Source organism: Protopterus annectens, chromosome 8.part0 (assembly GCF_019279795.1).
Source record: "Protopterus annectens isolate FY-2018-M chromosome 8.part0, PAN1.0, whole genome shotgun sequence".
NCBI lineage: Eukaryota > Metazoa > Chordata > Ceratodontiformes > Protopteridae > Protopterus > Protopterus annectens.
Genome location: NC_056741.1, coordinates 1,164,715,164 through 1,164,731,261, shown reverse-complemented (window position 1 = coordinate 1,164,731,261; position 16,098 = coordinate 1,164,715,164). Strand labels below are relative to the sequence as shown.

The window sequence follows — 16,098 nt, the reverse complement described above, 5'->3', positions numbered from 1 at the left end:
CACTCTTGGTGCAGTGAATAGTCCACTTGTTAAGGCACAGAACTGATAATGTGATCCAGACACACAAAATCTTCAGAAACCCCTGAAGTCTGGATGAATAGGAATGTGATAAGCATCTTTTAAATCTACTGTTACTATGAAACTTGAAGGAGGAAGAAGAGGTAACAAGTTGTGAAGTGACATCATTTTGAATTTAGGCACCATCACAAATAGGTTTAGGAAAGATCCAGAACTGGTCTCCAAGCATTTTTTCTCCATCACTAAAAACAATCCTTGAATAAAACCCCTGTCTTCCCTGAGAAGAGGAAACTGGTTCTATTACTCCCTGGGATAGCATGTCATTAAGAGCAAGTGGGAGACAAAGGACTCTGGTCTGCGGGATGAAGGATTACCTCAAGAAAAGGCAGAACTTCCTCCCACTGCCATCTGTAACCTTGATGAATTCTCTTCGGAATCCACTTGTCTGAAACTGTTAAGAAAGAGAAAAGCTGAGATTCAGACTTTCTGGAAGGAAAAAGAGGCTGCCAGGGTGAGAAGGGGGAACAAAATCTCTTAGTCATTATGACTTACTGGTCTGTCCTTGGTTTTTTTGGAGTTTACAGAATTCTTCTTGGAATCACCTTGCCATTTATTCTTAAACATTTGTTTACCTGCATTTTGTTTGTTACCAAAATTGGATGAAGAGTTACAGAACATATTTGAACAACTGGAAAAGAAGGGTTGAAAAATTGTAGAGATTCCCTGCATCAGCGTATCCCTTTCATCATACTTTTTGATCTCCTCTGCAGTAGAGGGAACAAAAACTAAATCTCTATCCAAAGGAGAATTTCAAATCTCATTTTTATTGTCTGGGAGGTTCCAAGAAGACAGCCATGTAAACCTCCTCAGAACAGTAACAGTGGACATACAGCAGCTCTTGAAGAAGTATCAACAAAGTCATACAAACTGTGTAAACTACGAGTAGTGATCTGAACAGAATAAATTAAATTATTTAAAGTAGTAGATGTTTTCCTTACAAGATGAAACTGCAAATAAAACATTCGTCATACCTTTACAATTTGTCAGAATAAACCTTAACATTTTAACTTGGCAATTCAAAATTCTGAAACTCAAAAGGTGCATAAGCATACACTTTGTCCCATACATAACTAGTATAATGCAATATAAGCAAATGGAGCTTTTCTCCCCAGGCCTACACTGAAAATGGGTATTACCCAGTCAGACTTTCATAGTAAATAAAGGCCAATAAAATAAATACAAACATCAATAATCTTCCCATACGTATCAGAAAGAGTAGAATTGGAATTAACTAAGTGCTTAGCAACAGAGTTTTTAACTAAAGCTACAGATGCTGGATCAGGTTTGGGAAGAGCATATAAAAACTTAAGAATGAGAAACTTCACCCAGCCTATATGCATTTTTTAGGGACAGCTGGAGGACTGTCAGTAAAATTGAGACAATAACCCACACAAACACCCTCCAAAGCTGACAGAACTGGAGGAATGTAATCTAATTTAGTATAATTATTTAAAATGCATCTGTTCTCGGTTTGTCTTTTCGGCTTTTCCCGGTTAGGGGTCGCCACAGCGGAACTACGGTCCACTAATGATTGGCAGTCGATTTTTTTTTATGGTGCAGAGTTGCCAGCCCGATGCCCAACCTTCAGCGAAGGCACGCCCATTCACACATGTCTTTCGGAGGCCACTTGACCGCGGGGAGGAACATGCAGACTCCACACAGAAGGCACTCCAGCTGAGAATCAAACAGGAGAACCTCTTGCTGTGAGGCAACGCTACCGCTGTACCACCGCGGCTTGCATCTGTTCTCTGTATTACTTTTAAATACTGTAAAATTACTATTCTTAACATGTTTTGTAATACATTGGAGCTTTTCTCCCTGGGCCTCCACTGAAAATGGCTCCTATCAAGTCAGGCTTTCCCTTTAATCAAATGTCAGTCAATAAATCAATAAATAAATGTGTGCAGGTTCTGGAAATTCATTCTGTAACAGCTCACAGTATTTTCTGAGGCACTGGGAAACTTCAGTGTTCTCCCATTGAAAACACTTGGCACATTCTAAAACAGAGCTCTCTTCTGAGTCTTAATCAGAAATCTAAGAAAACCATGCATCTGTCTCTTAATCCTCCTGTCCAAATTCAGAAACTTGACTGTCTTCAGGAAAGGAGGTATTCCTCTTTATTTTACCGGAAACTACTTTATAAGAAAGATTAATAACCTGAATTAAACCCTCAGCCACAGTAAACTATTTCTAAGGAAATTTGAGGAGGAGTAAAGGCATGCTTGGTTTTCGGTTTCTTTTTGACAAGAAAAATGGGACTAACAGTGTTATTAATGGCAGCAGCAGCCTTCCCAGGCATAAGCACAGCATTTTGAGAAAACAGAAAACCCTTCCCCCATTTCCTCTCCCAGGACTGGCAAAAGTGGCTCTCTCGTGCCCACTGAAGGAACCCCCAACATTCATAGAGGATGTGGCTAACCCCTGGTCTATAGCGGCTGTAGGTGCTACACCAAAGGGATACAGAGTAAAAGATAAGGAACAACTAATGACCACAGCAGAGTCACCCACCTGTGGCTGAGGCAAACAGTATGTCTGCTGTGATGGCAAAGGCTGCTTGCTTAACTTTTTCTTTTAATGGCTGGAAGAAGGATCAAACATGGGCCTGACAGGCTGCTCCATGATCAAGCTGAAAATGGTGCCACTTTCCCAGGGAAAACTAGCAGCACATGCCAGTAAAAACAAAGTCTCAAAGTCTTTTCTTTTCCACTGACAGACACAATAAAAAGCACTTTAAAATGCTTTGCCAGCCGCACAAAGTAAAATGAACAATTTCACCACAAAAAATGTTTTTCAATTACTTTGCACAATTTCTAAACTGACTGAAGAAAAAAAAAAAAAAAAAAAGAGTGCTCCAGTACAGTACAATCTCATGAGTCAATTAAAACACAACCTTGTAGTTTTAAAATAACTTTTCTGAAGAGGAAAGCATTGGTAATAAACAAAAATTATTGAAAGGAAGGTTTTTCCCCAAAAGGAAACTTATCTGCCCAGAAAAGGAACAGCACAAGCTGACCATCTATCCTCGAAAGCCTCAGAGGAACATACTCTTCAGTGGCAATAAAGCTCCAAAGGGCTTGGCCCCAAATTTCTATTTTAGTCAGCTCAGCTTGAGCTGACAGACAGTTTGGGTGCATGAAAGGTGCCCTGAAGTTTTGGAAGCTGGTCAACGATTATATCCTTGGCAGGATATAACCCTTACAGCTAAGGCTACCGCTGCAGTGATCAATATGATGAACATATTTCAGATAACAGGCAATGGAGTTTAGAGGAGAGAAAATGATGAAAAGTTGAGGGAGAAGTGAAGTTATACACTAAGGAGAGAACAACGTGCCAAAGAAAAAAGGTGAGGAGTGGGATGAAATAAGAAAAGGCAAATTAGACATTCTGGTTGAAAAGTGGATGAGAGGATGATGTAAAACTGAAAGTAGAGGCCGGGGGACAATGAGAATAAGATTTTGTGATCACATGGACCTGAATAGGCAGACTAGGAAATGGCAGTGCCAAAGGTAGGAGGGGAAACAGAGTGTGGAACTTTCAGATCAGGAAAGGTTCGAGTGTCAAACGTCAGAGATGGCACTAGAAAAAGTAGAATGCTGAATAAGTCCAAGTAAATGCAACGCAGAAGGGATGATATTTGTTAATGCGATAGCACATTTGCTAGCTCTGTGTCAAAAGTTGTGTTTTAACTCAAGCTGTGCTTCAGATGATAGAGTAGTTTCCTGGGGTGGCAGGGAGCAGGAGGTATGACTAGTCAAGGACAAAACCACTGACCTGGGTGCGACTAGTGGCTAGAATGCTGGAGAAGCTGGCCAGAGAGATGGGAGTGATCAGTCAATACTGGCCCACTCATCCTGAAAAGACAGTATTGGCAACACTTGCTGCAAGAGTTCCATCTCAAGGAAACAGCTACGACTTCAGCACTAGTAACTACAGAATATGAAGTATGAGCTCATTTTGAGAAAGTGCATATTCACAGAGGATCCCAGTGTAGTAGCAATTACAATGTGCTTTCCAACCAATGGCAGGTTTCAGGGTGACTGTTAAAAGCACATCAAAAATCCCCTGATGGATGATTGCCAAGATCCTGCTCGACAGTCTCCCTCTCTATGTCCTGGGATGCTAGAAATCAAGTGGAACTAATGGGCTGAAAGAGGTTAACAGACTGAAGGTCAGGAAGTGAGTATGGAAGTTAAAGAGCACCTCTGCCCAGCATTAATGATATGGTCCATGTGTTCTTACTACTTAGGAACAAGGAAACTATCTAGGAGCTCAGCCATATCATGCAGTACTGAGGAAAAACTAATAATGTCACCCATTAAGCAGACGTTCCTCAAATACCACTATTAAACAGATTTTCCTCACGTATGCCAGATGAAATTTTATCACATAACCAGTCTTGCACACTGCTTTTAAAAGGTTGCTATGGAGGTAGTCTGCTTTATATGCAAACAGTTCATTCCACAAATGTGGAATACTCTAGGTAGGTGCCTATTGCACAAGTTGATGATATTAATATGATCATATATATTTAGTTCTCCAGAGCAGACATTTGGTTTACCATTGATTCTGTTTAGGAGAAGGAGTTCAAAGAATGCTTTGTCATTCATAGTTCAGAAGGCAGGAAAGAGATCATCCCTCAGGAATCTATATGACATTGAGTAGAGTGACAGAGGTTTTAATCTGTAACAGTAGCTAAAAGTGCTGATATCAGACGTCTTTGGTGAGGAAATGTTGAAGTTTCTCTAGCAGGCTTAGGTGCTTAGCAAGTTACACTTCAAAGGGGGCAATGTATTCAATGATGGTCTTAACAGAAATAAAGTGAGACTATAATTTCCTTGGACCTTTAGGAGATACCATGAAGGATAAGCTGTGCAGGGTACACATATCTAGCCAACAGAGAGAGATGGTGGTCAAAGGAGAGTGTTGTCAACAAAAGTATCAGACTGCCTGATGATTGTATCAGATTTAAGTGGAACATTTTCTATATGGCAAGTAGAATTAGTGTTAGATTTACCAAAATAAACTAGGCTGCATTTCTTGACATTGAGGGTACGCCCATGATTAATATATCAAACATTGGACTGGTCCAGTCCTTGCTAAGAAATCTAAGTATCAGAATGGATCTGATAACTGTCCCCTCAGTCTGCAATCACCATCAAACTTGGTTAGCCACAGCCCATCAATATCAGCTTTCATCCCAGACAAGTATATACAAAAGAAGATGGGCCCTAGAAAGAGCCCTGCTTTATAGAACTGGTAATGTTTTTCTATTTACAGAAAACACCACTGACCTTAACTGCACTCATTCTGTCAAGACAGTCACCTGCCAATCCAGCAAACTATATACGAGTTAATGTTGGGCTGGAAGAGTCCATCAATAATCCCAATATGAGGGACAGTGTCAAAGGTCGAGGTAGACAAGCATGGACTATATCCCCTTATCAATTGCTTCAGTAACACTCTCAAAAACTCAGCCAGGTTGAGCAGGGATAAATTACATTTTACAAAGCCTAAATGGCATAAATCCAGGAGAAGCATATCAGTGTCTCAACTGCAGTTTGGTCAAATACTGTTTCATCAAAAACATTTTCCCTAAAGCACTTTTGGCAACAGTAGATAACTCCCTTTTCTCCACTGTTGTGTGACCTTGCAATAGATATATTTAAGTTCAGTTGGTGTCCCCCACATGGGGGGATTGCAAAAAAGATTTAGTTAGAGCTTGCTGTAAGTACTTTTGGTGAAATGCTTTTAGAGAATTTGGGTTTGGTGAGCTGGTGTTGATCAGCATGCTTCCGATCCAGGGGTACAAGGTCACTTGGAACATTGTTTATTAGTTCAATTTTAACATATAAATGCTTTATAACCATGGTTCAAAATTAAAATTGGTCTATATGAAGTTGTATTTAAAAGATCTTTGCCATCTGAGTTGTACAGCCACCATAGCCTTCTTCCAATATGCTTGTATTGTCACTTCTTTCAAATTATTGTTAAACAAACAACATTCCAGAAATATCACTTTCACCTCCCAACCTTCAAATTTCCACAATCGTTGTGAACACTGAAGAGCAAAAAGCGTCTGCACTCCGAGAACTGGAATGTGATAGGCACTGTTTAAATCTACAGTTATTAGAAACTGGAAGGAGAACTGACAGGAAACAGACTGTAGAAAGCAGCTTGAATTTTGGAATCTTGATGTGAAGGTTTAAAAAAAATGAAAGTTCTAGGACAGCTATCCATTTTTTTCTTTGGTACCAGAAATATTACTGAGTAAAATCCTTTCTTTATTTGATTGAGAGGAACAGGCTCTATCAACCCTTGAGACAGCATTTGATCCAGAACAGCAGGAAAAGGGGGATTGATTGTATTAGTGAAAAGGGATCCCTTGGAAAAGAGGAAGGGAATTCCACTGCCAGTTGTAGTCATTTTGAATGATTCTCAGAATCCATGTGTGTGAAGTTATCGGATGCCACAGAAAAAAGTGAAGACCTAAACTTCAGGAAATATTTACTGAGTTGCCAGGGTGGGGGGAGGGAATTAAGACTAGGCATATAGTCGATATGATTTTTTAAGATAATCTTTAATCTGGGAGAGGATCCTAATTCCATTTTGAACCTTCCAGCCATTTCATTCTGAAAGGCTATTTCCCTATGTCTCGCTGTAGATGCTTACTCTGTTTTCTATAAAACGGATCCTGAACTAGAAGGAAAGTTTATATTACATTTAGATATGGGTGTTGAAAAATCTGGGTAAACCCTTGAATTAACTTTCCTCTCAGAAGGGCCAAAAAATGATTTATCCACAGGACCATTCAGGAGCTCAGCTTTAACATCCTTTGGTAAATTCAAAGAACGGAGCATGTTAAATCTTCTCATTACTGATAAAGCAGCAGCTGCCCTAGAACCAGCATCAGCAGTGTCATTAAAGCATTTTAGAGTGCGCTCACTCTAGACACAGAAGAAATTAAAAACGTTAGTAGCATCTTAATTTCTAAATAAGGAAAATCACCAGTTAACTTTCAAATATTGTGAAAGAAGCCAACAGAAACTTAGACATGTGAGCCTGATCATTCACTATTCTGAAGGCTGAAGTGGAAGAACAAACTTTCTTCCCAGCCCTATCAAAGGATTTCCCATCCTTGTCAGATGAAATAGGGTCAACTGCCATAAAATGTTTGGCAGAAAATGCTTTTGTCAGAGAAATTGCTACAGGATCTAACCTAGGGGTTTGAAAAAAAGACATCTGTGAGTCCGGGGGTCTGTATCAGATTTTTTGGGCACAGGTAGCTGTCAGACAAACTGTTGCCTGCAAGGAAAGCATCTTCTGAGGTTGGCAAATCAGGAAGAACAGTTGCAAGCTGAAAGAAACCCACCCAAAGCAAGTCATATCTTTGCTGGGACACTGGTATTTTCTTTTGTTACCACTCTAATAACTAATTCTGGCAAAACTATCACAAAAAGATAACCCTTCAGATGGGTAATCTGAAGAAAATTGAGTGAGATTCCCCATTCTTTCAGTAGGAACTTGAGAACCACATTCCCTCAGACTGAAAATGAGAATCTTTTTGTTTTTACATGAAGTGAAGACTTTGTAAAAGACTGAAAACTTATCTTTAGGAAAACCCAGCTAATACTCCTTGTCTGTCCTTGGAGAAATGGGTGAGAAAAATGCCTAATTCTGCATGTCCTTTTACTGAGAGACCCTGCTGAAAAACACTCAAGCAAAGTGAAGAATGGCCTTTTCCCCCAGAGTTAAGCTCCTGACTGCAGCCTTGCAAAGGAATAATAATGTCCACTCCCTACTCTGATATAAACAGGAGTGGTTCTCCCTTGCCCAAAGAGGACATCCAAACAGCCACATAGGACGTGTCTGCCTCAAAGTGCTTAGAGGCTGGCTGAGGAGCAGCATGAGTCAGACCAAGGGAAATCAATAAGAAGTCCAAGGAACCCAGTGTTGCCAGACAAGACAGTCTCACCAATCACTGAGGCAAAGAGGAGATCGGAGTCAAGACTGAAGCCTCCCCTACAACTTTTCTCTTCTTGTGGATCGGAGAAAGCCCAAGAAGCCCAAGTTCATCTCTCTACAAGAAAAAAATGTCTGACAAGCAAGCAGCAGATCCGAAGGTAAACATTTTACAAAACACTAGCCCCAGCCCCCAGCAACAACATTTGACAGAAAAAATACTTTTCCTCAGAAAAAGTGGTAAAAATGGAAGGTAGTCCTCTATGGGATAGTTATTTGCCCAATTCTGAAGAAGTGCTAGCTGAGTGGCAATCACCCAAATCCATAGTACAAAGCAGTCTTCGACTGCAATAAAGGCCTATAGCGTTTGGTGCATTAACCATCGACTTTATACTGCTCTCCTTGAGCTCTTCAGTGGGTAGGGCATGTAGAAGGTGCCCTAAAGCTTTAGAAGATAGCCAGTTGTCCAGTCCTTGGCAGGATATGTCCCATATAGCTTAGGGTACTGCAACAGTGCTCCAATAATCAACATATACAGTAATTACAGTGTTACATGGCTTGCACATTAACAATCATGAAATACTTTTTCCTTTACATTAAGCATACGTTAAACATATGCATGCAGTGCAGTAAATAAAATAACCATATTCTTAAGCATGAACTTCTTTCCATAAAATACATTTTCAAGTACTTTGCCCTCATCGGCACAAGCTACAAGGACATATCCCTAACTCCCCTTATCAAAACAGTTCCCCAAAGTTCAATCCCACCCCCTTTACTTATCTCACTATACATTAATAACCTTCTTGCTGTCCGAGAACTACTAAACCCACCTTTTTGTTTTTTTACTATTTGTTACATGGTATTAGATCCTTCTTGCAGTCTTGCAACTTAATAATACACTACACAGATAACATGGTAATTCTACAAAGGTGACAAAGCCAGCTACAACAAGAAAGCTCTAGATGATGACCTCAACCAGTTATTCAATTGACTGATGAAAAATAAACTTATCTTAAATGCTAAGAAATTAAAAAGGCATACTCTTTGGTACCAAACAAACAGATTCTAAACAAACACAAAGCAATGGACCACTCAACTCAATAACCAACATTCCCTACTTCAAGTACTTGACAGTTTGGCTAGACCAAAGCCTAACCTTCCACTATCACATTACATTGAACTCCCACCTCTTCTTGGCCTGTAAAATCTCCCATTTCCTGAACCCACAAAGCAAACCTGCCACTGGGAAAAAAGTCCTTCAGACCCAAGAATATGGACTCCCAATCACTGCATAACTCCTCCAATAAAGATCTCAACCCCCTACTAGTCAACTTAAAACATATGTAGGCTCATCTTGTACACCTAAAACACAGCGCCACTGTTCAGATCTTAGCAAAGCCAAGTGGCTACCCACTGAACAAAGAGACAACCCACTTCTCACCACCCTAACATATACATTTCTAAACTTGCACACCTTCCCTTTCTTTTCCAGTAGACTCACAAAGACAACCCTTCCACAAGCTCAGATCTAACTCCCAAGATAGATATTTTTTTAAACCCTAGCTCCCCAAAACACACACTACAATACAGACCAGTGCATTCCTCCATTTGCCCCACACATTTAAGAATCCCTTCCTATCAAATTGTGCTAACCCCTTAACTTCCTTGGATTCCACACTCAACTAAAGACGTTTCTGCACCAGAATGACAAAGATAAAAAAAAAAAAAATCACCAAACAGTTGATATTACATGAAACATTACCCTTCTTCTCATCCCACTCCTCACTCTACTTTCTCCCCCACCTTCTCTCTTATTCCTTCTTTTCTATCTCACCCCTCCTTAGCCCTGTCTCTCTAAATCTCTTCCTGTGTGTGTGTGAGTGTGTGTGTGTGTGTGTGTGTGTGTGTGTGTGTGTGTGTGTGTGTGTGTGTGTGTGTGTGTGTGTGTGTGTGCATGTGTGTATATGTGTGTGTGTATATGTGTGTAGCAGTCATTAAAAAACGTACCCAAATTATACCTTAGATGTAAAATACTTCCTCCAACAACAATTGCATATACTACAGCAAGTCTGAAATATTAGGTGGAAGAACTATTTTACATCAAAAATATTAAAATAATTAAAATAAAACAAACACAAAACAATTTAACATACAACATTCTCTAAGCTCAATAATGCACTCCAGCGTGTGTGATATTGTGTAAATAATGCCCTTCCAATGATGTAGAGGCAGAGCAGTTTACATAAAGAAAAAAAAATGTTTTTGATGTGATCTTACATGTAGTGTGCGGCAAAAAGACTGAGACACACACACACACACACGCTTACACACACGCGCGCTTACACACACACACACACACACACACACACACACACACACACACACACACACACACACACACACACTTACACACACGCACACGCTTACACACACATACTTAATTTCAGATTTTTACCAAGCAGTTCCTTTTTTATAAATTAAACCTGGGCATTAAAATATAACTGCTGCTTTCGATGAACTGATATTAATCACATGCTCACCTCTGTGGTCACATCCATATGGACAACAAAATACTTTGAAGGTATAGGCTTGAAGAGCAAATAAAGGTAACGTCCTGTTAATCCTAGTGACTGGCTGCTGACTTTAGGAATCTGAATATAGTTGCTGGCTGGAATTGAGCCCCTGATCCGATAAACTGTGCACTTTATAGTCTTGTCCTTAGAAAACAAACAAAAATAAGATTTATATTAAATAATTTTAATACAGAATATCTGCCTTTGCATGAACTTATCTGTGATTGCCAAGACAATATGAATTACTATTTATCAACATTAACTACTGCTAAAACAATTTACAAACCAAACTTATTTTTCTAATTCAGAACGGTTATACTTTTAATACAGGAATTAATGCACTATATGCAACTGCAACACAGTTGTACAGTGTGACAGCTGCCAAAAGATCCAACTGCAAACAGGGGTCTTAGATGAGTAACACAACTGATGGCATTCTTAGACCTATCTGGCAATATCACAGGTGAGCAGAGGGGGTACTATAGTAAATGTTGCATAGACTGCGCTCAGATTTCACAATGCAATCTGGGTATACATCTGAAGTGATGAAATACAATAAAATGATTGTTTACATGTATCTATACAAGGGAACCAGGATCAAAAGTAACAGGTTTTATTAGCAAGTATTTAAACTTCTCAAGGGGAGGCACAGAAAAGCTGCATACATTTGGTAATACACTGAGAAATATATTGGTCTTGAAGCAAGTAAGTGAAGCAGATAAGCCAGCACTGAGTTTAGACACTAAAAAAGCATTCAAAAGGTATGCAGAGATTAACTATAGTGCTAAGCAGGACAGGGTTTCCAAAGCATTTAATGTAATGCTCTGGGATAATCACAAAAGCACAAAACGCACTGATAAACAAATAAAACAGAGCAGACCACGAACTGCAAAACTCCACTTTAATAAAAGTTTAGCGCTTTCGTCAGAACTATACAACAGTGAAATGTTTAAATAGATACATCACAGTCACATGATGTTAAAACCACTTCCATCTGTACAATTTAAAAATACAGTCTTTCAAAAAACAGTGTTTTTACATGGCTTGTTACAAAAAAAAAAAAACAATAAAATGTGTATAAAAACACATACATACTGTCTGAACAAAAATAGCAGTATTGTGTTAGCTAAAAAAGCTCAAACACAAATCTAAGAAAAAAATATTCAACCTTTAGTTTCAAAACATTGCTGATCGAGGCAAACTCGTTTAGCCCAGGGGGCTCCAGTGCATTACTCTTGAGTTGCCAAATCAGCTCCTTATATTCTGGGAGAAGTTCATGAGGTCCACCCCCTTTGATTGAAGCCCACCTTTTCTACACAAGTGTATTTAAAAGAATGTGTCGGATTTTTTCTCACATGTTTTGTAACAGCATTTCTTTCGTCATTTTTGTTTGTCATATTGGTGCTGGTAGATGCTAGTTTTAAATGTATTTTTGGTCTTACCAATGTAAGATGACAAACATTGTTGACACTCAGCAAGATACATGACATTACTGCTCTAGCAGTTCAACTTCGGACAAAATCTGACAACTCCCCATCTGGGTATACAAATTTCTTCACCTTCCTTTACATACCTGCATTGATTACAATGTCCGCATTTAGACATGCGGCCAGGATGACTTATTTTGTTTTGTCTTTCAAGTATTGAAGCATAGATCTTTCTTATACACCACCACAGGGTCCTTTCCCATTTTTTCCACATACTCACTGTCGGACAAGCCGCAGTGGTAGCGTTGTCACCTCACAGCAAGAAGTTCTCCCGTTCGATTCTCGGCTGGAGCACCTTCTATGTGGAGTCTGCATGTCCTCCCCGCAGTTGAGGCGCATTCGAAAGACATGCGTGAATGGGCGTGCCTTCGTTAAAGGTTGAGCATCGAGCTGGCACCTTAAAAATCTACTGCCAATCATTAGCGAACCGGAGTTCCGCTGTGGCAACCCCTAACTGGAAAAAGCCGAAAGAAGAACAACAACTCACTGTCAGCCCTAAAGATGTCCCAGTTATGTTGTATTATGACCCTAACGCTGTCAAAATGTATGTTGTATGGCAATATTAGCACTCTTTGAAAATTCACTGTGTCTCTCTTACCATTCATGGTAACTAAATCACCGTTTGTCCCAAGAAGTGGTGTAAAAGTGCCTTCCTGTCTTTTCCCGATGACCTCCCAAAAATATTATTCAAGAATATAGCTGGATACCCTCTAATGATCAACATATCCTTCAAAATTACCTTTAGTGAACAATGTGCAGAGTCATTACTTACCATACGGGGAAGTCTCACCATCTGGCCTTTGACCAGGGACATTTTTTGATAGATAGGGTGGTGGCTTTTAAAATGAAGTAATGAGTTAGACTAAGTAGGTTTTCTGTATATGCAAGAGTCAAACCTACCTTCACCTCTATTCTTTGAGATGGGTCACGTCCAAATAATGGACATCCTCTTCACCTATTTCTATGGTAAACTTAAAAAATGATGTACTGCTGTTCAAATGTACAAAACATTCATTAAGTTTTTCCCTACTACCTTCCCAAAAAATGACAATGTCATCTAAATATCATCCATAAAATGTCCATCAGTTACTAAACTCAGAGATGAGGACATACTGACTTTCCCATTGGGCAAGGACAATGTTCGCAAACGTGGGCGCACAAACTGCACCATTGCCACACCTTTAAGTTGTGGAAACAACTGATTTTCAAAAATTACAAAGTTGTTTCCTAAAACCAGACTCATTAAATGTGGCAATAGTCAGTGCTTTGTCATGGTCTACACTAGGGTGTTTACATAAAAACTTCTAGAACATATCCAACCCCTCAGTGTGGAATGACAGAATAAAGGTCACATACATCGATAGTGACAAAAGAATTATTCAGAATCTAAACCATCTGAAACTTTTGATAAAAAATCCCAAGAATCACTGAAAATATATTTATGTTCACTGAAGAGATTCTTAATGTTCAAATCTATGTATTTAGCTATAGGCAGGGTTTCTGAGGCCTTTGCATCCACAATAGGCCTCAATGGGGAGGGGGGGGGGGGGCTCTTCTAAACTCTTATGAGTCTTAGGGTGCAGTACCTTCAGCAATCCACGGTCACACACTAATTTGACTATTCACCATCAAATCTTCTAGTGCAAGGTCAATCCTATGATATGAAATATTCCTTTCAATGACCGAGATCTCTTCGTATGTATCTGTATACAGTATAAATAACATTCTGTCAATATATTCGTTCACATTCATAACTACTAGGCCCCCACCTTTGTCAAGTTTCATTACCCTGACCTGATCCATGTCACTGAGGTCCTTTAATACATTTTTTTCTTCCTGTGTTAAATTATGATGAATATTGACCCTATTTTTTCCCGACCTTTTTCCTGATGTCATTTTCACACATTCTCTCAAATATGTTAACCAAAGGATGCAGGGGTGGGTTGAAAGTACTGAGTCTCTTACATACAGTGTTCACATTAAAATTAGGATGTTCCTGTGGACCTTGACAGAAATACATACCAAAGTTCAACTTTCTCACAAATAATTTAAGCTGTACAAGGGATTCATCAATGCTAGCCTGTCTAGAGTGGACAAAGGTAAACCCTTTATCAAATACGTTTGCCCATTCTGATGTTACTTGGGCAGAACTGTAACTGAATATCTTGAAGTCCCCTATTTTATTCTTGACAAGCTTGCATGTAGATATGTTACTTACCACCTGTACCTGCCTGTCCCCCTCCTCCTGCCATTCCTTGGGGGGGGGGGGGGTGCTTCCCTCATGTAGTGTGGTGTCTGGGAATAATTCCCATTGCTGTTCCCCTGCCAGCCCTGCTGTTGTCTCTACCTCTGATTCATCAGTCTCTCGGACCTCCTCAGAGGCTGCACTTCTAAAGGGCTGTTGGGTTCATCATCATTTTCATCCACAACCTCATTGTTAACATCATAATTACTGACTTGGTTGACATGGTTGTTGTTCCTATTCTGCCCTCGTTGTGGGTGTGGGTATGCCTTCCCAGACTCATAGTCCAATCTCTAAGTAGCTTTTCACTTTCTATCTTTTAATTTGATTTGATCATTTGATCAACCATTTGATCTTCTATGTCTCTAAACATTTTTGTGTACTCAGAACTTTTAAACTGAAACAATAAATCATTTCTGATGTTGTTCTCAAGAGTCTCAGTGTTCTTTTTAAGTTAAACTATTTTCTTTTCATTATGTTCAATTAAAACACTAAGCAGTTCACATCCTTGTTTGTTAAAAAGTTCAAGCAACTCACAATGTAATTCTGTTCCTTGTACAAGTCCTGTTGGGTATTTCCAGTTTCGGAGTCCTTTTGGCACTTGCTGTCTCTTATAACACTCCTCTAAATAAGAGTTTTCAAGTTGTAATTTCCATAGTTTAAACATTTGGTCCTTAACTGCTCCAATCTGCTTGTCCAAGCTGTCATGATTTACTTCACTCACTGCTGCACTGAAAGAGAATTCTCTCCGCTCCAACCAAGAATGTACAGAAAATGTTTCATTCCATCTTTCCTCATTGGCCAGTGAAGTATTGGCTTGAAGATCGCCATGGAAACCAGGAAGTGAATTATCTGCACTCCTTATAATCCTCTCCGTTTTCTCTGCTGGGGTTATTAAATAAGATTCAGATGTTTGTGTGGAAAACCTACTCCACTGTCTCGATTAAACAAACGAGGTTGAAAACAAGCAAGGTTCTCTTCCATCCGTTGCGTCACCACCTGAATAAGTGCTGACAGATTCCCAATGCTTGTAGAAAGTCCGTGACAAACAACTGGAGTTACTGTGAACGTTCCCGCTCTCACTCAACTTCCACCAGGAAAATCACAAAAGCACAAAATACACTAATAAAAAACAATAAAACAGAGCAGAACATGAACTGCAATACTCCACTAAATAAAAGTTTAGCGCTTTTGTCAGAACTATTTCCAACTTCTTCAGCATCAACCCCCTCAAGGTTGGACAGCAGCAATACACAACTACCATCATAGGTGGAAATCATCGCAGTACGGGCCATCACCCGCGTCCCTCCATAGGTACACATGTGCATGTACAGCACCTGCCCCCCTCCCCTCATGATCAGGAAGCAGGTCTGTAAGGCCCTCTCATAGGCGACACATAGTCTCCATAGGCCTGATACCATTCCTGGCTGCATCCAACATGAGCACAGGCATGGGCTCTCAGACCCATTCTGCAGTGTATTCAACCACAGCCTGAGCACCAGTGTCATCCCATCTGCACAGAGGACAGACAGAAAGTTGATAGAAAACAGGTTATGCATTAGCATTAATGTTCAGAAGGCTACAATTCCGAAACTGAAATGTATGCCATTATGTCATGATAGCAGTCCCCAATGACATGGCCAAAAACCTCAATACTCTCCATTTAATATAGTAATATAATACTAATATCCAATAGGCGAGAAATAAAAATATACAGCTCAAATCCACAAACCAATATAGTGTAGTGGTCAGAGTC

General features: G+C 39.7%; 1 protein-coding gene across 1 annotated transcript in view; it reads right to left on the bottom strand.

The window, feature by feature from the left end:
• WDR90 (WD repeat domain 90) overlaps positions 1-16,098 on the bottom strand; it is a 1,773,335-nt gene that overhangs the window by 1,637,166 nt on the left and 120,071 nt on the right. Inside the window, exon 3 of the mRNA XM_044079383.1 lies at positions 10,581-10,757. Coding sequence (XP_043935318.1) covers positions 10,581-10,757 — 177 coding nt within the window. The remainder of the gene's footprint in view (positions 1-10,580; positions 10,758-16,098) is intronic.